A 23,776-nucleotide genomic window follows, 5' to 3' on the forward strand; every position below is an offset into this window, starting at 1 on the left:
CTGTGTCTTCTAACCTATGAATGGTGACCCAGAAGGCCTGGCAGCTGCCATGTCTTAGATACACAGGCTTCTATGGAAGCTGCGCTGATGATGCATTGAGGCACAAAGGCTTCTGGAAGCTTTGCTGGCTATTACAGACCTTGGCTTGGACGCAAGCTTTGTGTGCAATGCGCTGTCTCAGCCAGAAGCTTGCGCGATGCAATTCTGTGCTTGCCATCGCAGGTCCATTTGAAGTGCGTCCAAGGCGTGCCAAGCTCAAGGGTCCCCGTCGCCTGTCCTGCTGCTGGCAACGGGGAGCTATCGGCCTACCGGAGAGAGCCGAGCAGCGGGGTTCGCAAGGAGCCAGAAACAAAAGGCCCACTCCACTTGGACAAGCCTTGTGCGAGCAGCTGGACACCTCGGGGACTTCGCGGCATGCTCCACTTCCTTACTTACCACTGAGAGGAAAAGGGGGCCTGCCGTTTTCTCAACCTGCACAGGCAGCTCGGGAAGAGGAGGACTCAGTTGTTGGTGTACGCATCCATGCCTCCTCTGCACTGCATGGCTTGTCCCAGGGCGTGCATAGGTGTGCCTTTGCTGGGATGCTTGTGCAGGTGGGGATCTCTGGTGTGAAAGTTACTACAGTAGAATGCGCTGTGCGATCATACCACTTACACAGGACGCAGAACTTCCAGAAGGGATAGGTACGCCAGACAGTGACACTTCCTTTGCTTGTTGAGATGTATTCGCTACTAAGAGACGATGGACTTGCATTGTGCGGGCACAAAGTGTGCAATATCATAATTGGTAGACAGTGCTTTAAGGAACTAAGCTTACCGATGCACACTGGCATCGTATGAACAACTGAATGGGTTTCTTTGGGCTGATTTTAGGTTTAACAACGACATAGGTTTCATTTTTCTTACTGATAGTGAAATGCTTTTTCTTTCTGTTTGAGTCAAATTTTTAGAAGTTGCTAGTGGGTGGGCCTACAGTGCTGGCAAGTTTTCGATTCCTTCAGGCCGGATTGCGACGGGGGTCCCTTCGTAATCCCGTTTTGCAAGTTTTACCCGTTTTTATCGCTACTTTTTCAATCGTACCAGTTTTTAATTGTACCAGGAGAGGCCATTGTGATGACGCAAAGTGGAGGAGCCACCCCGGTGGCACAGCTTCTTACACATCTATACGCATATATGCCGAGTAAACACAGTACTTGGGCGGGCCACGTTCCTGAGCAGCCGTATCGTGTGCCACGTGATATAGCATCTAATATATTTCACACAGACTGAAGAAATCCCCGTTGTTAAATGAGTGGTGCCAGTGCTTGTGTGTGCGAGTGTGTGTACATAGAAAAATCGTGCTTGTTTGAACACGGTGTCTGTGCAGACGTAAAGAAGCCTTTTTACATTGTTTTAGTGAAATAGTTAACAATACTATGTGCAGTGGCCTTATTTCAGTGTACGACTACTGTGATTGCACCCACCTCTAAGCTTTTTTTTTTTCTTTCACTGCAAACTTTCCTAGCCAGATCATCTTGTTGGGCAAGGCAGGTGGCTCTTTGGCTTTGTCGCACTATTTTGCTCTTACCACAGTATTTAGTTTATGTGGAACATATGTGGAACAATCTCGCGCTACTTGCATACTGTGCTGTCGATGAACCACTTCATAAAATCCACAAGTATAGGAAGGCTGAAAGACGCTGGGTGCGCTCTAAGGGACAAGCAACAGCCCACTGCCGCAAAGCCCTAGTCGTGTTATGAGCTGTGCACCATTTCAGTGAACTAGGACACAGAGTGGTCAAAATGCCCGTACTGCCAATTCATCAGAAGTGAAGCAAAAAACAGACATTTCCATTCGCGGGTGCTGCAACGTTCAACGCATAGGTAGTGGTAAAATGCTTGCTTTTCACACAACAGCTTCGAGTTCTCATCCCAGACAACACCATTTCCACAATTTTTAGAGAGAAAGCCTCAAACTGGCTCACTGAGCAAAAAACCGGCGCCCAGCATCCATAACAAAAACGGCTCCTTTGGAGGTGTGATGGGTTGCACCGACGTCACTGTAGCTGCCGTGTTGCTGCATTTCAGCAGAGAAATGCTAGGGAGGTCCCGACGTCACCGTGGGTAGATTCCACTCGGCCAACTCCTTCGCTCACACAGAGGATGCGACTGTTGGACGGATATTGCTGTTTGTAGTCGCCAATCTCTACCGAAGAGCAGAGCTGCCATAGCACCGTCGATTCTGTGTCGGCCGTAGTTTTTGCTAAATCCCATGTGTACTGATCTCGTCAGCCGCCCAAAAAAGCGGCCGTGAACGCGATGCAGGCGCTGCGAGTGAATTTCTGCTGCGGCTAGAGAGCGACACGCGACGCAGTGGGTGGGGAGACGCGCAGGGAGCAGCTGGCTGGTCTGCCTACAGGTCCACAGATGTAAGGCGTACCTGTAGGCACTGCGGCGGATGGATATTCGATTGGCGCTCTTGTAAGTGGTGCAGATGATTTTTAATGCAATTCGCCATCACATCATTACTTCCCCCCCCCCCCCCCCACACTGAGTTTTATGCAGGTGAGCTCCCTGCAGAGCTCAAAAATATCCCCAGTGCACTTCCTTTCCTTTTCCTTTCCCACAAACCACAACCTACCTATGTGCAGCTTTGTTAGGGACTTGAGTCCCATTTAGTGCAGCGGTAACAAGCTATCGCTCGAGCTACCTGTGCTGGCATGCGCCAATTCGCGGAAGCCGCCGCCGTCTGCGCGGCGACCGTGCAGCACTCTCAGTGCGCCTGCCATGTGCATGGCGCGTTTTCGTGTCTAGTGTAATAAAAAGCAATAAAAGTAGAGTGCCTGGAACCGCTCTAGAACTTGAGTCGCAGTCAGCTGCCCAATGAGCCTAACGAAATCCCACCGCCTCAACCGCCAAATATCAGATCATTTGTAGCTTGAGATCGAAAGCCAATCAAAAGCTCCAAACCATCACATTGAGGTCACGTGGCGCACACTCCTAGGAGCCGTACGGTGGATTTCTCTGCCATTTGATACCCCTTAAGCTGAGGGCGATGTACAAGAAAGGGTGGTTATGTCGTCACATGCACGCCATATATATATCACGGTGTTCCACGGCGCGAGCTGGAGCAGAAAAGCCGGGGTTTGGCTTTGGCGTCCCCAATACGAAAATGGCCCCTTCACGAAGCATTCCACAGCGAGAGCTTACACTTGGCGGGACTCCTTGCAGTAACAGTAACCCTTTGGACCTCCGGCAACCAATGCAAAAGCGCCAGTTGCTGCATGGCTTTGCGTGGCACGATCACTCGGCTTCAGGGGATTGCCCTTTAGATACGTTTTTTGCTTCTTTTGACAGATAAATTTGGCCACTCTGAGAACTAGTTCCTGCATTAAAAAATGTAGCTAAGCTGTGTTTTAAGGATGGTGCAACAAGGATACCAAAAAGCAGTATCTCTAGGATTGCCAAAATTCCGAAAGGCTGAAAAATTAACCTACTACAGTCACGACTATCGAAAACAACTCAAGTGAAGTATCTTTATTTGGCCTACTTTGCCACAGGAAGAAAATGTTGGACCAAGTGTTAAGCAAATATTTCACATATGCAACCAAACTGCTTGGCAATTTGCCAAAATGTACCTGGCAGTGGATGTTGCATTTCGTCTCCCCGCAGCCCTACATTTACCGTAGTACACAGAGGCTGAAATTTGCCCAAATTCTACAATGTCCAGAAGTACACTGCACCCAAATATAATTCCAGCGAAGCCGTGCCAAAGCCAGAGAGTCCGTATTGCTGTGCCCAATGCCCCCCCTTCCTCCCCCCCCCCCCCCCCCCTTTTTTTTAGTTTTGTGCTGTCGAACAGATTAGCAGCGGGAGTTTATGTGGTTTTCGGCAAGACATCGTACTTTTAAGTAACCATGTGTGACCTGTTTTTGTACAGCAGAGACATTGCACCACTTGGGAGTCCCACTGTGTGGGCTGGGTTGTGTTGTGGGAGGTTGCACGTCTTTCAAGCCGTACTTAGCTGTCTGTACTACCTTCGTGTTGTGCAATGAACAAGGGAATTTCCACACACAAACACGCATCCTGAGAAGACCAAAGTTTACGCATAGTGCCCAACAGTGTCCGTCTCTTAATTTGCCTCGCATAGCTGTTCGCTCAAGAACGGTGCCAAGGAGAGACATGTTCAAATGCCACCCGTCTGTTTTACCCAGGTTACTATTGTGCGTCAAGTAATTACAAATAGTCTATTGTGGGGCAGTGTGTGTATGTTTGAACCTTTTTGGGCGCTGTGTATCCGGAATGTCTTGACAGAGCTTCCCACAACAGTGCTTGGTGTCGGATGTGGGAAATGAAATGCTAGCTAGGCCTCAGCTTGTGCTCTATGGCTGTGACAAATGAACAGAATGCAAGGAATGTAATTGGCACCACGTTGAAAATGTACTAGCAGCATCTCAGATTCACACGTCGCAGTCGTATCCACCCCTTGTGTCATCGTCATGTCTTCCACAAAGTTGAACACTTGTTGACATTCCTCTTTCGCTCTCTCTCGTGTGCAAAACAAAGCAAAAAAAGCTGTCTGTGCTCAGATCAGGACAAAAAGATTGCAACTACTCTCCTCTAGTCATTATCATGCAGAAATAAAGAGAATCAAAACACCGTCACTGTGGCAACGAGTATTTTAATACTTCCATCTTCACTCACAACAGCATCTGTGCAGCCTTCCTTCCAAGCAGTGGTTGAAGAAAGCCAGAATAAAAAACAAGGATACAGTCCACGCCACTTCGGTGGGCTCTTCCTCAGGAGCTGGCAGCACAGATATGCATATTCATGTATATTCTTCATAGTAGTATGTATATATGTACATATATAAGCATTCGAGTTTTCTTTATATTAAACATGCCATTGCTACTCTCTAAAAAAAAATGTAAAAAACGCTTCAAAACTGACTTTTGATTAGAAAAATGACCTAGCACACAACTAGCATGACTCTCGCGCCAGCGATTCCTTCCTTGCAGCAGCTGCACGTGTTGCACTTGCCACGACTGCCGTGCCTCGCCCTTTGCTCGTAGTTTTAAGTCCGCAACCACAACACGTTCCTGTCAGCTTTATGAACCAGCACAGCTGCAAGCTTTAAGGTACATCCTACATTCCTTTTAGTTTTTTTACAAAAAGAAGGAGCACTGACAAATGCATTTTTTCATACACGCACAAACAGTAGGTCACAAAGTTCACAGACCACTGAGAAGATGGCCAGGGCAGTTGTGTTGACGGAGCACACCTATTGTTCACAATGCATTGCCGTTGTTGCTCCAAAAAGGCAAAACAGGCCAAGAGAAATGAAACGGTAAGGAGAAGAAGAAAAAAGAAAACAAGGGACTCTTGGCTGCCATCATTACAGCTAGCACTACTATGCTTTTCACCACCAACAGGGCCCAATCTCTATAAACATGTCACCGCAAAAAATTCGCCGTTCTCCTAGCAGTCCTCCCTGAACTCGAGGGAGGGAAGCAAAGCAGGAGCACGTGCATGTTGTAATGCCTACTGCAACACGCACATTTTGCGAAAGTCACTCTCAAACTCGTCGTCGATGTCTCGTGCGTCAGGCACCTTGCCTTCTGTGTTGGGCATGTACGCCTCGTAGTTTATGCCTTCCCTCTCGTAGAACAGCATGTACGCAGAGTCGGAGTCAATCTGGTCCAGCTGAACCTCCTGGGGGACAAAGGATGTCATCAGAAAAATAGTCTCTTACTGGCAATTCACACGTACAAGAGCACTTGCACATAGCCAGCCCCCTCGTATAACTAGCACAGCCGTATTGTGCCATCAGAGAAGAAAAAAAATTTTAAAAATTTACAGCCTCTGGCAACCCCCAATGTTAAAGGAAAAAAAAAAAGGTACCACACAATTACCTGTTCTGTGTTTACTCAGATAACGAATGTATCAGTGGTCAAGCATGACACCTCCCCCCAACTTTCACTTTTTTTTGCAACAACAAATGCCACCAAAATTATACTGCTATGCAGAAGCACGGCTGCTGGGCACGGGAAGCTCCCCACTCTCATGCAGACCTGTCGTGTAATGCTCTTTGATGCTTTCACTTTGCACCATGGCAGCTGTCACAACAGGATGCCCTTGTGCTCCCGTACAATTAGGACACCAACAGACATCTTGGCAACCCCCATACAGCAAGAATGCTACTTCCCTTCCCTCCCCATCTAAATTCATGTCACGAAGACGCGCTACATACATTAGACAGGCGCAGACATTGTCCCTCCCCTGTAACCTCTTTCTCCAGTACATACAGATGTCACCAGGCTGCCTGCACTGTCAGGTGTGCGGTGGCCATCCAGACAATGAGCACACATATTGGCACTGTACGGGCCACCTCGTCTTCCACATCTCTTTCCATCAAACCCTTCCCCCCTGATATTTTCTACTCGTGACCTAGCTGGGCCGCTCCCCCCGAAAACCTACGGGCCGCCCTGCTGCCCGTAGGTTTTCGGTCCCTCTTGGCTGCCCACATTGAAACTGTGTGCAACCTCCGCCAAGTCCGCCACCGTCGGAGGACCGTGGAACACCCCCATTCCTCCGAGGACTGATAACTCCGCGGCTCGGACTTGAGCTGCCTAATAAAGTTTGATCTCTCTCTCGAGAAGGAGCTCTGAACAACAAACGACGACGACAGCATTTGGGAGTGTACACTTCAGCTGACCAAGGTTGCCCATTTTGTTTTGTATGCACTACCGGCCACGTTGTCTGCCATCCCTGCCGCCCCCTATTTCCGTGTGCAAACTTCGCTGCTGACCTCCACTGCCTGTGATCACTCATCTGTGCTGCCACTCACGGCAGGCCTTGGCACAGAGGGCAACTGTACTGAAATGCTTCCAACAGAGCAAATTTGCCCCGATGTCCCATCCACAAGACACCTTGAATTACCAGGCTTCAGAATATGGGCATTGCCAATGTCATTCAGAAGTACCAGGACCCCCTTTTCGTATCTAATCTCTTAATTCTCGCACTAAAGTTGCTGCCACAACAACGGTACCACCTGGCAGCCCAGCACCATCTTTTACACGCTATGCAAACTGTGCTCGCAAGCGTTGAAACTGTGCATGTGGAGCGATGCACTTGTGGAGAGAAGACCATTTCCCACTTGTTGGCATTGTTCGTCCGCTGGGTGGTCCCTCCAATGCTGTTTGCACCCCGCTGCTTCACTATTGGGTGGCATAAGCCACAAGCTGCCCTTAAATAGAGAGCTACTGAGTTTGCTTCCAAGCACAGCAACCGTGCCAAACTTTGCATACGAAAACACCATGTGCCTGGCCTTCACAGAGCGAAGAGAGACAGTTTCTCACGCGCTGAAGCTTCGCTCCGTCAGTACAGCAAGGCTGTATGCACGAGCGGGTGTGTGAAGTGATATGGATCCAGGCTTGCGTAATCGCAAAGAGCAAGAGCATCCCGACGCAAAATTGATGGGCCATGCAATTTAGTTTCGAGGGAATGATGCAGGTTCTCTACTGTTCTCCGAGTGTGTCACACCCTCCTTCTCCAGTTTGTTCCGCATTTGAGGATTTGCCAAGCTCAACTTCGTGGTCAAAACTTGGTGACGCCGCTGTGCTCGGTTTTGTCCCTGAACCTCGTTCTGGTGCTGTTAGATTCATTCTGGTAGATTTTTAGTCTTGCCAATGTATGCATGGAACCTCGCATACAACACCGGGTGTCCTGTCCTTGATATGCGGTCTTTAGGGTTGGGAAGAAAACAGTCGAATACACAATAGCTTGTGCACATGCGCATCCTTTCTTTTTGAATATTTGGGCCAACACCTGGCTGGTTCCCTGCAGGTATTAAACTGGTTCACGTTTCGGATGCCCGAGAGTTCAGAATTTCTAGGAATTTCAGGGATTTCTCTTTTGCTCCTCTTCTCTTTTGCTTTGTGCAGCAGGGAACCATTCAAATGAAGTTTATTGGGCAGCACTTCTTTTTTTCTCGCAGGTACAAAATTATGCAGGCCTCTTCTTTCTGGTGCTCAGAGTCAGCGGAGCAAGAGCTTTTGGCTCTGTGGATTGTGAAGTGCACGTAACACAGGCCTTGTGGCTGATAGGATGAGTGGAATCATAATGATGGTAGTTACCGGAGTGGGCTAGCTTTCTGTGAATGGGTGACTCCGCTTTTTTTTTTTCTTTTCGTCACTTGGACATCGAAAAAGGGAATGGTGCTGTCAAAATCACACTCAACCATCAATTGTAGGGCGGCTTGAATAGGAATTAGGCGTCTTGAGTTACCACCTACGGAAGGCACAAAAACAATCATCCACATAGTGAAGAAAAGGCTTAGGACGCAGCAAGAGTGCCTTCCAGTCTATATGCTCCATGGTCCGGTTTACCATTGTGATGCAGACGGAGGCTCCCACTGTGGTTCCACCTTTTTGTTTGAAAATCATTTCTTTGTACGAGAAATACATGCTGGACAAGCAGAATTTCAGTAGGTGGCGGGCTCTTCAACAGTGAGGGATGTTCATTTTCCAGTTAGCACCATTTCTGAGGGCGGCACAGTCAGAAAACACATTATGCAGGCACAGTGGAGAACAAAGGCATGACGTCGAGCAAGACCAGGCTCCCGTTTCCATTGATGGTCACTTCTGACGCAAGCTGTACAAAAGTGGCTGACCTGCGGGCATGAGTTGGCATCTTCCCGGTGAGAGGTGCAGGGAATTTGAAAAGAGTTGGTACAGTGATCAATGAAAGGGGGACGCCAGGCTTGTGATTTTTTTGGTAATCCGTAGAAACCAGGCGCCGAGCCATCTCGGCAGATGAAACGTAGGTAGGGCATACCCCATTCCGGTTGGTGCTTGAACGAGGTGCGTCGTCGGTTCCAGAAACACGGGGGGGGGGTAGCAGAGCTGCAGAGTTTTGCCCCTGCTTTTTTGAGTTTTGCTTGTTGAAGGTGAGCAGCAGCCTTGGGGTTGCCTTATTCATGGCAGTGAGCAAGCGGTCGTGTGCCATCACACTGTAGAGCTCGGAAGAGTAGTTATCGAGGAAAGTCACGGGTCGTTCAGGGGGCAGTTACAAGTTGGCAAGCCAAACCAGTCTATGGAAATAGGTGCTGCATTGGCGACATTGTGCACCGGGCTGCTTCTAATGCCTTCTGTGTTTGCTGCATGTGGCTTGTTTGGTTGTATTTTGCCTTCCTTTATTCTTAAGGTTTTATTTTCCTCTTGCGGTGGAGAAGGTTATACTGGGTGCTTAAAGCTCACAGGGGAGTTGCCAGCCTCAGTACATGGACATATCTACCAGTATGACCGATCAATCAGAACTGCACACATGCTGACTGATGTGTGCGCTGCAGGCGGAGCTTAGGTAACTGAAGAGAAACACGAGACACGAGGTCTCGTGGTCGGATCCTTGGGTTTTCAAGAGTGCTATGCACTGTCGGCATTGCGAAGTTGCATCCCCGACACACGGCAAATCTAATGTCACTCAAAGCGAATGACATTAGCTGTTAATGACATTGAGTTTGGCCATGCGGGTCCACACGGCAAAACAAATGCCATTTGATAAAGCGGTGACTATTAGCAAGATCGCATAATTGCGGGATTATAGTTCAAATGTTGTCTAGAATGTTCTCATAAATAATAGCTTTTTAAAACAAAACAATTCTTTTTTAAATTGAAGCGATACAAGCAGAGACAAGGCTGCAAGAAATTCGTAGCAGGGTAGCAGGGAAAAAGTTTTTTTTGTAAGGACTTGTCTTTATTTGAAAGACAATACGCAGGGGAAAATATAAGTTTAGTGACACTTTTTAGAAACAGTAATCTTTGGTTTATTAATGAGCTTTCTAGTCTAATGACGTGCCACTGCTGCCGAGGCTACTCATTTGGCCACTGAATGAGCTCCCCAACCTCATTTACCTGCTAAATACCATTCGCCTCAAATGTCATTCGTACTCTCGTGTAGTGCCGCAATAATCACATTTAGAGCAAATGACATTTGCTGTGACAGCGGTATTAGCCAGCTCCGGCTGAGAAGGGTACCACCACTTGAGGCCAGGGCCCCTTGCCAATGGGGGTGTGCACTGCACAAAGTAGCGGCTAATGACATTCACTTTTCTACCTACTTGTTCAGTTACATTACAGCCGTGAAAGCGTTCTTTATATGTATTCGATGTAAATACACAGTTCGAAAACCAACTCCAACAAGTGTTGTTGTCGTCATCACTTCCGGGTCAATGGCACCACCGCAGACAACAGAGGAACTTTTACTCACAATATCAGGCCAATGCTACTTTTTCTAGTTTTGGTTCTATTACTGCGCGCCTAGAGGCAGTGGCGCTGGGGAAACACTTCTCATTTTTTTTTTTCTTTTGGTTCTCTCCGGCGCGACTGGGGGCACGCATGCGTGAAAACGGTCACCGCAGTTGCTGCTTCCGCACGGCGAGGCCTGGCGAGGCCATGCGGGGCAGCTCGTGTGTGCTCGCTCGGACATTATGGTGCTGCAAAAGGGACTCCAAGAACACCAGGATGAATCGTAGCGCGAAGTCTCTTTGAGTGCTGTTAGCAAAAGGTGAGAACCTTGTTCGTATGCCGTACGTGAAGCTGAGCTGAAGGATAGGACTTGTGTCGTGCGTGTGCTGTGCTTGATGACAGACAACCTTGTCTGTGTTGTATTGGTCATCGGTGTTTCTCGCCGCACTTCGCGTTCGCGCACGTAACGCGAATAAAGTGTTCAAGTGATGTTCGAGCTGCCGTTGTTACTGCTCAAGCAGCGTGGCTTCGCGCTGTCGGAGCGGGGCTTGCCAGTGGAGGCAGCGGGGCGGCGGCGGCGGCGGTTGCGGGGTGGGAATGGGGGAGGGACGGGGAGGGGGGAAGGAATCCAACCGGCATGAGAGGGGAGAGCATTACCTCCTCCCTCCCCCACGCAAGCTGCGCGCCCTCGCATTGTTGATTGATTGATTGTGGGGTTTAACGTGCCGACGCAACGCAGGCGATGAGGCGCGCCGTAGTGAAGGGCTCCGGATTAATTTTGACCACCTGGGGATCTTTAACGTGCGCCAAAATCTCGTACACACAGGCGTTTTTGCTTTTCGCCTCCATCAGAAAAGCGGCCGCCGCGGCCGGGAATCGAACCCGCGACCTCGTGCTCAGCAGCGCAACGCCTTAGCCACTGAGCCACCGCGGCGGGTCCCCTCGCATTGTTGCCATGATAATTATAACGCCTTCAAGGCCAACATGGCGGTGGCGTTGCTAGGGCAATAACAACGCAGTAATGTTTCCCCAGGCTCACCAGGGGGAGAATATGGCGCAAGAATCACAATTAGGCTGGACGCTGGGTTGAAGGCTAAGAGACCGCCTCCAACAGAAATCCAGCATAAAGGATGTTTTAGCCATTACAACGCCAGCAAATGAACAACAAAACCCATTAAAGCGCTTCAGAACAGCCCCCTTTCTGCGCTAATTTCCCACTGCTATGTAGCACCTCATCAGAGTATTACTATTGTTGAAAACAAAAGTACCTTATCTACACGATTGTAAGTCGACTCGAATGTAGGTCGACCCCCCAAAATTGCATCTCTTAAAAAAAAAAAAAAAAAAAAAAAAAAAAAAGAGAGAGGGAGGGGGGCGCGCCGTTTTGAAAATTGTATCACAAAGCAATGGCCTCCGCGATTTGCTGCCGGCGGTGCTGCCGGCGGCAGATTGCGGAGGCCACGCACAAAGAGAAGCTCTTCCGTCAACCCACCCCGCGGCTCTACCATCAATCATCGATGCTCCCGCAAGAACCACGCGCTCGCGGTATGCGCGGTAGATGTTAAGAAAGGAAAGCTTTTGTATAAGCACCCGGAATAACCATTCGCTGTGGGTTGAGCGGGAAGAACACATATGACAACCATCGAAGCAACCGGCAGCGGCCACTGCCGCGCGATACCAAAACAAACAAGATGGCGGCTGACGGAAGCGGCTGCGCGCGATTTACTTTTGAGCGACTAACCTCTCACCAACGCGTTCGGAAGTGTACTGAACAATGTGATATGATATGGGCTACGTTAGCGTTGCGCATTGAATCAAGGGATTCGCTAATACTCATTTTGTTTATTAGAGTTGAATAAAACACTTCTTGACGCGTTTTTGCACGCGATTCGTGCGTGTGGGCGTTGCGCGGGCGACTTTTTCACGCCCGCGGCGACGATTCCGCGCACGCGGCACCTTCTACTGCTTTTAAATTCTACCAGTTCTACCTCGGTAAAACGCGCGCCGAGCGCGGCAGCGGGAGGAGCCTGACGACGCGCGCTCTTCATGGTGGAAGTTTGATAGCGCTTGGGGACAGCCGGCTGGCGCCGCCGGAGATGTTTAGGCTTACCACGGTGACCGATATTTGATTGGCGCTTTCCCTAGCGGTGCGGTTAATGGTTTATGGTGTCGTTTTCGACCACATTATCAGCTTCTTTCCTGCACAAACGTCTTCGTTTGTGCCTTCAGTGATATCTTAGAGAGCGGTTAGAAGCAGTCGCTGGAGCTACGCGAACCTCTTCGCGAAAGGTGCCGCCATGTTGCCGCCACCGATCGCGTAGCGCGCAGCATGCGGGTGGTATTCGCTGCAGCGTCAGTGCGGCGCATTTTCACGAGCAGAAGACGCCCCTTGCGGTTCATAGTTTAGACCATAATTATGGGAACGAGGGTGCAAAGCTGTCCCCTCCTCGTAGCACCCCCGATTTCTCGTTTCCCTTGCCGTTACTGGCGGTAGATGGTTCGACTTCGATTCTAAGTCGACCCCCCAACATTGGATTGTCAAATTTGAAAAAAGGGGTCGACCTACAATCGTGTAAATACGGTGAAGTACAGTGCTGTGACCACCTGTATTAATATTCAATTATTTATGCAGCATTAGATCAAATGCTATAAATATTTTTTGGTTTGTATGATGTTTCTGTTGTACAAACGAAGATTTACTGTTGTGCCACAATGCCTGAAGTTTGTTGGACACTGAATTGTCCGCAGTTGAACAGCTTCGCCCTCGTACTGCGCTGCAACAGAGAGAGAGAGAGAGCGTGCAGAACATGGGGCTCACCTTGCAACTGCTGTCATTGTAGCAGTACCACTTGTTGTTTGGATTGCAGGCATAGGAGACATAATGCCCTCCACCCAGGATGCCCGTGTGACACTGCAAGGTAGAGCAGGAAAGCAAGGGTCAGGATGGACCTGCCAAGCCAACAGCACGACACGGTCATTCAATCCCAACGCCAGTCTTTCCAAACAAAACACAACTGAGCGCCAGACCCAGCGGGCATTTCTTGGTGCGTGTCCCTGTACTGCAGCATTCCCCCTTGATACTCGGCACCACACGAACAGCTATGGCCGTGCCACTTGTGTGGCCCCCCCGCTCCCCCACGAGCGGCAGCAGCACTCACCGCCAGGGCGTACATCTGGTACTTGAGGTCGAGCGGGCTGTAGCCCGGATGCAGCCGGTGCTTGTGGTGGTCCTGAGGCTCGCCCCCGCCACCCGCGTCCGCGACGTCGCCGTTGGCCAGGGGCGTCCCGTTGCGGGGCAGCGAGCCAGCAGCAGCACTGGCGCTGCTGTTGGAGGAGGCGACCGAGGACAGGCGCAGCTCGGCCACGTCGGGCCGGCCGCGCAGGGGGCTGGCCACGCCTGGCCGGTGCGGGAGCGGGTCGGGCCGCCTGCTGACTAGGGGGGAGGCCGTGCGCGGCGGCGGCTGCTGCTGCTGCTGCTGGGAGCGGCGAAAGCTGAGGGCGGCCTTGCGGGGCACGGGCGACAGGTAGTCGGTGGGGTCAAAGTCCTTGAAGGGGAAGCGCACTATCTTCTGCGACTTGACCCACTTGCCACCCAGCAGCTGGAAGCGCTTCAGGTGGATGATCTGCAGGAGGAGGGGAGAGGGGGACGCACTCAGCACAGGCATCTAGTCACTGCATCACCCAGCCCCCATTGTGCACCAACATCCTGCCACCGGGCTGTCGCTTCATGCTTCCACTTTCGCTGTGCCACAGGCAGCCACTGCCATTTACTGATCTGCATCTTGGACCAAACACTACTCTCTGGGAAGCCCAAGGCCGCACAGTCTGCCCAGCCCTAGACTCACCAGGATGGGGGGCAGCCGGTAGATCTGCAGCTTCTTGGTGGCCAGCTGGTGCTGCTTGCAACGCGAGCAGTGGTACTTCTCCCGGTCCCCCAGCTGCTCCTCCTTGGTGAAGGCCGCCAGGCAGTCGTGCACGCTGATCGGCTCCACCTTCTGCTGCCGCGTGCGCTCCACGCTGGGGTGGTCCACGTACACCTGCGGGATCCCAATCGGGTTGACGGCTGTGCCACTCTGTCATCCACCACCGCAGTTGCGTGTTTGGGCAAAGCCTCCCTTACCCTCTCCTGCGAGGCCTGGTACCTCAGATGCAATGCTGTCGGATCCCAATCAATGGACAGGTACAAAGAGCTAAAGTTGAAGTCTGCATCATCACAGTCTATTGGGCAGCCACGGCAAAATCTGTGGGGGGGGGAAAGAGGAGGACAGGTCAAGGCACGTTAACACTCCCGTGGGGGTGAACCAGTCACAGAGGTGGACACCCAAAAATAAATGCAAAACGCTGAAGCAATTTTTTAAAAGCTACCTGGGAACAATGAGCAGCACTCAAAGTGCAACGACAATCGAGCAGCATTGAACACCTTCACAACACATTACTACAAGGCTCATGACACAGCAAGCACACAGTGCTGCCTGTGTACTCACTTGTACCAAGGGCACCAGGCACACATGAATCCATCCTTATGCACTGCCTTCAACGTGAACGGGTACTCGTATCCCAGGCTATCGTCACTGGAACACAAAAGACAGACAAAAGAACGTCACCACCTCCATACTTGGCTTTTCTGCAACAGTCACACAGTAACACATACAAATTGTTGGTGCACCTACAAGCATGGGCGTGATTAATAGGGCATTACCACAGTGGCAACATGGACCAGGTGCATGAATTCTCGCGCTTGTCCAGGAAGACGTAGAAGTGCTGCCTAGCCCGAGGAAAACCTGACTGTCAGGGTGACAACCTCGCTTCGTGTGACCGGTGCAGTCACAGTGTGCAATGGGGCAGTCGAGAGGAGGAACACTTGGTATAGTCACTACCAAACCGGTCAGGTGCGCCCCCCATCTTCCCCCCTCCCACTTCTTGCTCACCAGTCCTGGGCGTGGTTGGGCACGGTGGCCTCGGAGGGGGGCAGCGGGGAGACCAGGCGGGCCACCTGCGTCCACACCAGCCGGTACAGGTCCTGCCGGCTGGTGCCCTCGTGGCAGGGCAGCACCAGCGGCAGCCCAAACAGCGTCGGGCGCGTCTTCTGGGACGACAGGAAGTACACGTCCTGCCGCATCTGCACGGAAGGGGGAGGAGAACTGCTGGTTCAGGGGCGGGCAACCTCCCGTCTCAGCGCTAAACGATCAGGACATCTATTTGCTCGCACATCTTTCGTGCAGGCTACAATGATGCTTCGAGAACCTATATAACGAACTTTCATACACCTAAGACTGGCTCTTTCATCCGAAGACATGAACTGTATTAAATGAAGTATACAGGCTAACTCACTATGCAAACAAAGGACCAAGTCAGCACGCTAGTTTTACTACGCCTGTGCAAAGCAATTTTCAATTTCAAAGCACATAATGGCTTTGTTTAGATAGTTTCAAACTAAAGCAGATAGTCATAACGCCATTACAAAAACTGAAATATACAATTTCTGAAGTTTGCACAAAAACTGAAATTTACAACTTCTGAAGTATGCTTCAGTAACTACTAAACAAAAACATAAGGGAAAGCGGGGGGGGGGGGGGGGGGGGGGGGGGGGGGGGGAGGAGGAGGAGGAGGAGGCTGGTTAACTATGTTTCATAAATTTTTTTTGTGGTGTAAAAAAGTCCTGCTGGGGCTAACCTGCGTTACGATATATTCAAAGTTCATCTCATGAAGAGATCTCACCCACACGATGTTCTCTCATGGCATGATGGTATCATCTGCTCGTGGGTCTACAACTAGTAACACATGAGTAATGCATGCACTGTGAAATGTCTCGAAGAACAAAAATCTTAAATATGGGTTTCACTGTGGTGTGGTGTCTCATAAATACGGACAAAAAGGGCTGAAACACCTATTTTTGTTGATGATAAATGTGTGTGGTTGGCAAATGTGGTCGGTTCGTCAGTGCAGTGAGGTTAACGCCCCATTGCCGAAAAATTTCATCTGGGTGTCATAGCACGTAGCTACACGAGTTCAGCTTCTCTGCTATGTCCTAAAAAGGAAAACAAACACTACAGGCCAACTTACAGATACCGTATTTACTCGCATAATGGTCGCACTTTTTTTTCCAAAAAATTTGATGCAAATTTAGGGGTGCGTTCATTACGGGGGGTAAATTTTTTGCGAAAAACTTTTGAGCACAGAAAACGCAAGCAAGTTTCGGGTCAGAATTTTAACGATAGGTCTCATGAACATAATAAAAATAATAAAAACACAATAAAAACTCCACCCACCGCCGTCAGACGCTTTGCAAAGTGACGCAAAATGCACTGTTTTCATGAATTACGGAATGCGCCAGAACGAGTTTGCTGCGAGGTGACAACAGGGCAACCAATAAGTGGCTGCCACTGTCACAATGCGGGAGATCAAAACAGAAATGGGGGCCAACGCAGCAAGCTGAGCGCATTTTTTTCTTTGTCTTGTGAGTACATTAGGTGCATTTAGTGAGAGTTTCTTCCTCATCAATATTGAACGCATGCTTAATATCATCAAGTCTGCGGCAATAACGTAGCAATGTCTGCTTTGAAAGGGAAGGAAACAGAGGTAAGCATGATCATCATCAGCTAGACTTGGCACACGACGTACTGCTGCGGCAAGTTCAGGGTGCGTTCATTGCGTGGAAAATTAAAAAAATCGAATTTTTACTACAAACTTCAAAGGTGCGATCATTACGCGAGTAAATACGGTAATTTGATAAGGCTGGGTAACTATGGAAGAGCACAGCTAGGCTTTATTATCGAGACTGTGTCGACACGACCACGCCACCAGGTTGCCAAAAGAGAAGCACGAGGGTGGAATTGGCTGAAAGTGAATGGATGAATGAAAAGTAGGATGGCTTTGTTATAGGACGGCTTTTTGGCCTAACAGGGGGAAAAGGGGTGCAGGAGGGGGAAAAAGAAAGAAACAAAAATGTGCACACGCATGCGCGTATACGCTGCCCATTCACAATCCCACGCAGTGATCGATGCCTGCCTCGTGAGCGAACGTCAAGGGGGAGGAGAGCAGTGTGTCTCGGCTGTTGTGAAAAAGAATTTCAAAGGCCCCTTCCTCTTTTCCCCCAGTTGCTCGCAATCGGTGCACTCATCTATTTGCGCTTCCAAATAGTGCAGTTTGATTCAATTCGAAAGCTAACTGAGCATCGCATTATTCGCTCTGCTATTTGAAAGCTTAGCGCATTCCCACACCTCTAGTTTTAAGGGAGGAGGTGGCTTTCAAAACCAACTTTTTTACTTCTTGGTGGATTTTGATGAAATTTGGTGGGTAGATTAACAATGTTTTAGAAAAGAAGAATCTGAAATTTCACGCTGATATCTTCAGTAGTTTTTATTTTAGAGTGGTCTACCTGAGGCATGTACAGAGCCAGATTGTGACAAGCCTAGCACGGCCAAGAAACAAAGCACTGACCTGCAGTTGCTTTTATTATATGTCAGAAAGGCTGCTTGATGTCGTGACAGTCTCAGAATTTTTTTAATTGCCACACTTTTTTTGTATAAAGAACATTATTTCACCCTATTATATTTTGCAAAAACTAGTTTTTGATTTTTGCGCAGATACTGAATAAACCAGACAGTATTTGCAAAATTTGAGACTGTCACGACACAAAGTGAACTTTGAAGATTACAGCGAAACAAACCGCACAGAAATTGGTGCGTGCATTGTTGCGCTACGCTTTTCACTAGTGAGCTGATAAGCTAAAAACACACTTTGGAGAAAACGGGCTTCAAACATTTGTAAACTGTTCCTTTCGTAAAAAATGCATTGATTTCGATGAAATTTGGTGTGTGCATTGTCATGGGCTTTACAAAAAAGAATCCGGTATTTCACTGAGACATTTGCAGCGGTTTTTATTTTACAGTGCCATGCTTGAGGCATATACACGACATCTTGGTGAATTGCCTGGCACAACCAAGAAACAAATCACTGATCTGCAATCAAGAAACATGGCACTGCCCTGAAGTTGCCTGTATTGTGTGCCAAAATGATTCAGTCATGTTGGGACAGTGTTTGAATATTTTTTGAACCACCACGCTTTTGGTACAAAATATCACAATCTACTATGATCTACAAAAGCTTGTTTTTTTTTCCTTCTTGCTCAAACAAAAAAAAAGGCATTATGTACGAAATTTAACACTATCTAACACTATCACGACACAAAATGTACTGTGAGGAATCCAGTGGAGCCAACAGAACAGAAATCGGTGCACACATTGTTTTGATATGCTTGTCAAAACTGAGCTGCTGAGCCAAAATTGCACCCTGAAGAAAATCGACTGCAAAGTCTCCATGCGACCTAAAATGCGCCAGGGCTGTAGTCTTTGGCTGCCTTGCTAGCAGGTGGCTTCTTTGGTCGTTTGCCCTTGCTTTGGTGCGCTTTGGACGCCTTTCGTGTTCGCAGAAAATCCTTTTCAGCTGCCCTTTGGAGGGCTTTCGCACCAGGCTTGAGTCCCAAGGTCTTGCACATTTCTGCATATGCACGCAAGTTGCCGGCGTTGTACCTGCACACTGCCTCGTGTACTGCTGTCTCTACAGTGAACAACGAGGCGTGCTCATCCTTTGAGAGCAGTGACCATATGACCGAGTGCAGGCTTTCTGCGGCATTCTGTGTCTTGCCCCCCTGGCACCTGGCCAGGAGCTGGGGGTCTGACAGACGCTGATATACAGGCAGCAGGGCTTCCGCAACATGCCGTGAAAGCCTGTACTTGTGGGCTGGCTGTGGCTCCCCTTCAGCTTCGGCTGACCGGTGTTTGCACCAGCTCAGGGGGACACAGCTCATGGTGCGGCTCCTCATCAGTGGACGTCACGTGGTAAAACGTGGCCATCACTGCCCTCTGCATGTCTGGTACCTCACTGTTGTTGCGCAAGGCCAGACCATAGTATGTCGTCAACTTCTTGATCAGGTCTTGCGTGAGGCCTCCTCTTCCGCCCAGTGGAACTCCCTTCAGTCCCTTCTTGATGACAGCACGAAGTTGGGTTCCCATTCGCTTCTTGACATGGTTTATACAGTCTTCCTTGGTGAGCGGAATGAAGCCATAACTTCTTCATGGCACAGCGCCAGGTACGTGCGACCGTCGCCATCACAAACGATGGTGGTGTAGCGGAGGCCATTTTTTTCCAGCGAGCGGCCAAAGAGCAGAAGTGCTGCCTCAACTTCCATGCGCCCAGCGGCAACATCTGTGTTTTTTTGGCACTGATGCGTCCGTTTCCACTCGTTGTACTTTGGGTCAGTCTCTTTTGGCCCGAGGCTACAGCCGAGACAAAAGTTTGAGAGCACTGCGCAGTCCAGAACAAGTCCGGTGTAGAATTCAATCACGCACCCCACACCAATGTGAGAGGCATGGCCTCGTGTGAGCCACGTGCCGTCATATACGACGGTGATGTTCTTTGACAATGTAACTTCCATCTCAGCATACACTTTTTTGACTGCCTCGACAGCACAGTCAAAAATACTACGTGCAGCGGCTTCTGCTGCTGGCTTGAAGATATTCTTGAGGTGTTTTTGTTATGTTTTGTGGTGCAGGCCACGTTTTGAAACGTTCATGGTCGACCAGAAATCGTTCAGGGCAGTAGCTCCTTTGCCAATCCCCTTCATTGCCTGCATGGACCTTATGTTCACCTCAAAAGTCTTCGCTCCTTCTATTCTTCCCGAAGACCACTGGGAGTGCAGTTTGGTCCCGCAGGAACGGCAAGAAAGTTCCATTTTCGTTGCTAGCCCAAACTCGGCTCCATGTTGCACAAATAAACCTTTCTCCATGCAGACAGGGCATAGTGCATGCTCAACCATGGAGTTCAGGGCCGAGGCCTGAACCAGCAAAAAATGATCATCAGAACTTTCTGGAAGTTCTTCCTGGCTATTTGTGAAGGAAAGCTTTCGCTCAGTGGCAGACACCTCGCGAAGTGACGCACGAACGCTAGAGGCTTGCGCTTCTGCCGCCTCCGCGGACACATATGCCGGTTCAATGTGCGCCTGAATTGTCCGCGATGTGCTAGGCGTTGAAAACTCGCTTACCGCCGATCCAGGTCGGAACTGGGGTTGCTGCGGAGCCGCAATGCCAGAGCTCGTCGACGGCAAACTCAGCGCGGCGTCACGCACCTCGGAGTCGCTCAGGTCGCTGTTAGGTAGCGGAACACTGCATCGGGTTTCAGGAAATCGCGCCTCTGCCAATTTTTGCGACCGCGCACCTTGTTCCGGTCGATGTCGGCGAGGAGAACGCGAGCCTTGTTGTCTCCGATATCGTCGAGGTGAACGTGCGGGGCTCCTCTGATGTACGGTGGCCTCTGGCGAGATGAGTCGTTCCACCGCTGAATCATGTTGATAGTCGCCCGCTGCACCATGGCTTGTTGACTGCCCGAGGTTCGCTCGTTCATCATCGCTCGCTAGCGCAGTTTGAGGAAGGTCACGGGGGCTGATGGCCGCTTGCTCCTCCGCAGAAGAGTCACGCGACTCATGGACATGAGGCGCGGAGAGTCGGCGCCGCTTTGCCGGTTGAACGGGCTTGCGCTTCCTTTTACCGTACGCGAATTTAGTCCGGTACTTTCTTCTTGTGGTATTACCACCCATGACAAAAGCTTCGCTAGCGTAAAACGTCAGAGATAAACGCAGAGTGTAAACTTTCGTTTTTCCGCAGCAGGAGAAGGCGCAAGTTTGCAGACGCTCCCTCGCGCGCGGGAGCGCGGGACGTCGCGGCAACCAATCAGAAGGCGCGTTCAAGGCCGCGCCGCCGGGAGCTATCGCCGGCGCGTGTCACGGGACTTTAATTTTCTTTTTTTTGTCTTCTCACTCTCCCGATTGAGTGAAAGATAGCGACGGAAATGAAAGGACGAAGAGTTGAGCTTTCGATAGAGACTAAAATGGCAGTGCTCTCCGCAACCAAACGCGCGCGCCGCCATCATGAATAACAGCGATTTTTTACGATTTCGGAAGCGTTTTCCGCCACCCGCGCGGACGAAATCATTTTTTTCGTGCACTTAGAGTTCGTTTTCAGGCGAGATATTTTGACACAATACAGACCAGAGGTTCTAGATTCCAAAACAACCATTTTCCAAAAATTGATTTTTCCCGCGATTTCCGCGATCCGAAAGCCGCGTCCACCCTTAAGCGTTCCAAGCCGTGGCCAGGAGTAACTTTTCACTAATCTGTTAAATTTGTGGAGAGCAGGAGGAGGGGCGACCACTCACCATCTTCCGGTGGTAGGCCACCACAAAGTTGCGCCTGGGCAGGTCCGACAGGTCGGCGGCCGAGCAGTTGCTGGTGAGGCTGGAGCTCATGCCCGAGGACAACTCCGCGTACGGCCCCACCCCGTTCCAGGATCCCGAGGTGACCGCACTGCCAGACGACGTGGAGCCCGGGGTGTCTGGTCGCTCGGGCAGGCCATCGTTCCCCTGACCCTGGGTGGGGGGCACCTCACGTCACCTCGGGGCAGCTCGGTGTCGTCAAGCAAGCAGCCAGCACAGGTGCTCACGTGCTACTAGGCCTCCCTCAAGCAACAATGCACCTCTTTACGCGACAAATGCAAACTTGCCTGGTGGCTTGAGAAACGTTTTGAGCTAAACCCAGGAAATGTACGGAGAAGAGTATGACAGCCGTTTCTGCCTAAACCTAGGAAGCGAATTAATCGAGCACTAGGAATACCTGCCAAGTACCACATTGCAAATGAACGAAACGGCACAAAATATGTGTGCTTTTTCACCTGCTGCCATGCCCCCCTCCCCTCTCAATCAAGGCGAAAAATGTCAATTGTGAGACACTGACACTGAGATAAGTAAAAAATAGTTGCAATCTAGCTACAGCTAAATCCTACGTGCGTAGACTGTTGTATAGGATGTTTCTTGCACTGCGGCTGTTAGAGGAAGGCAAACGTGGATGTTCATCTCTGTGGAGAACTCCTTTCAACAATGCCCACCGTCATGGAAGCCTACATTACCACTACGAACCAAAGTGCTTGCAACACACTACTCATTTTCTTCTAACTTTGTGGTGTAGTGCACAGCCAGTGTAGCCGCTACACAGGGATGCTTGCACGGCATTCCTGCTCCAGCAAGCTTCCAAGAACTTCCAGTGCTGCCAGTGCAAATGGTACCTCTTACACAGAAGAGCTAGGTGTTGCCTATCCAGTGCTTAACAGGCACCGTGCCTCTCCACAGCAGGCATGTGTACTCTACCCAAAGTGTGCTGACCACAACCAGCCTCCCGATGCACGACAACGATTTTGTCAAACACAGAGACCACTAAACCCATTCGATTTTTCTGATGCCACTTGTGAGCAGACGTTCAAAATAGTTTGCTCTGTTTGTTTAGAAAGTGATGTGAATTGTTTGCCAGATTTTCGTGGCTGAGAAACAAAATACAACGTACCACGGTGGACGGCACAACGTGTAATTGGCAAATGGGCAACACAGCAGCAGCAGCAGTGGCGGCAGTGGCAACAGGAGTGAGAGAACAAAATGAAACAACACGAGGCGGCAGCAGCAGCAGCAGCGAGTGGGAGGCAGCGGGTGACGACCGACAGAGTGGCAGAGCGTGGGGACGGCCCTGCCAGGCACACTGTATGCACGGAGGGTGGAGAAGAGGGGGGTTCGCACACGCACGCACGCACAAGGGGTGGCCGTGTGTCGTTGCTGCTGTCTGAGGGGGCACTTACGACCCTGCTCAGGGGCCGAGGGCCACACCGGCTGCCACCCAGTCTGCTGCAGCAAAACAACCCCACGGTGGTCACCTGGCAGGAGGAGGCCTCCCCGGCACCACCCGCGGCCGCCACCACACCCAGCTCCAGGGGTGGCGGCCCACACAGGGAGGAGGGCCCACCGTCACCCGACGGGAGGCTGCCGTTCACCAGGGGCTTGCCACCACTCGGCAGCTGGGGGCCGTTGGCACCTGCACGGACCCACGATGGCCTCAGCTGGGGGCTGGACTCTTTTACACCCATCGCCTACCGCACGGCTACAACTTCCACATACAAGACGGGACGGCCAACGACAAAACTGCTAAATGCTCTAACCACAGGCAGAAAGCTTTCTTCCTCACTCCTTTAGTCCAAAATAACTACATTAATTGGGCACTCAAGCAAGTATATTGTAGAGTGCAACCTCCCCACAAAATTCGCATGCAAACACATGAAAGTCCATGGCATCTACAAAAGGAAGCGTAATGTGTTGTAACGGTGCATTCGATGCACTGTGCCATCAGTCCAGAAGACTGGCTGAGAACCTCACAGCTAAGTGTTCTCAGCCCCTTGCTTTCAACTAAGCTTAGTTTCTGTCACAGAATGCCAAAATACAACCTCCACGCCCACCCACACCATTACGGCTCAGATGCATTTATTTGAGCCCACTGAGCACATTGATTGAGATACTGCAATGAAAAAAATGAATGCTGTTCCTCTAAGATTTACGGCGTCAAGGGAAGGCGCAGCCTCCAACTTAAAAAAAAAAAGACCAAAACATCATTTTTTTGAAAGCCACACATTCGGCCTCTTTTTCAATTCTGTGCGTTTGCAAAGTTTTTCCGCCGAAAACCGTCGC

At 50.3% G+C, this 23,776-nt stretch overlaps 2 protein-coding genes and 1 pseudogene across 6 annotated transcripts in view; 1 reads left to right on the forward strand and 2 right to left on the reverse strand.

Moving 5' to 3' along the window:
* LOC144144634 (carboxypeptidase D-like) overlaps nt 1-4,642 on the forward strand; it is a 41,982-nt gene extending 37,340 nt beyond the window's left edge. For all 3 annotated transcript variants that reach the window (XM_077676155.1, XM_077676156.1, XM_077676157.1), the window contains exon 26: nt 223-4,642. In XM_077676155.1, coding sequence (XP_077532281.1) covers nt 223-232 — 10 coding nt within the window. In that variant the 3' untranslated portion in view covers nt 233-4,642. The remainder of the gene's footprint in view (nt 1-222) is intronic.
* The window catches only part of Usp32 (Ubiquitin specific protease 32), a 70,240-nt gene continuing 51,103 nt past the window's right edge, over nt 4,640-23,776 (reverse strand). For 2 of the 3 annotated variants that reach the window (XM_077676153.1, XM_077676152.1), the window contains exons 24-32: nt 22,897-23,129; nt 21,434-21,643; nt 15,151-15,341; nt 14,707-14,793; nt 14,343-14,463; nt 14,068-14,259; nt 13,381-13,845; nt 13,041-13,133; nt 4,640-5,690 (exon numbers count right to left, since the gene is read on the reverse strand). In XM_077676153.1, coding sequence (XP_077532279.1) covers nt 5,520-5,690; nt 13,041-13,133; nt 13,381-13,845; nt 14,068-14,259; nt 14,343-14,463; nt 14,707-14,793; nt 15,151-15,341; nt 21,434-21,643; nt 22,897-23,129 — 1,763 coding nt within the window. In that variant the 3' untranslated portion in view covers nt 4,640-5,519. The remainder of the gene's footprint in view (nt 5,691-13,040; nt 13,134-13,380; nt 13,846-14,067; nt 14,260-14,342; nt 14,464-14,706; nt 14,794-15,150; nt 15,342-21,433; nt 21,644-22,896; nt 23,130-23,776) is intronic. The other variant, XM_077676154.1, reaches the window with a different exon arrangement.
* On the reverse strand, nt 17,471-21,349 carry LOC144144635 (uncharacterized; annotated as a pseudogene).

Source organism: Haemaphysalis longicornis, unplaced genomic scaffold (assembly GCF_048455015.1).
Source record: "Haemaphysalis longicornis isolate Haplotype H1 unplaced genomic scaffold, Haemaphysalis longicornis Haplotype H1 scaffold_7, whole genome shotgun sequence".
In the NCBI taxonomy this organism is placed as follows: Eukaryota; Metazoa; Arthropoda; class Arachnida; order Ixodida; family Ixodidae; genus Haemaphysalis; species Haemaphysalis longicornis.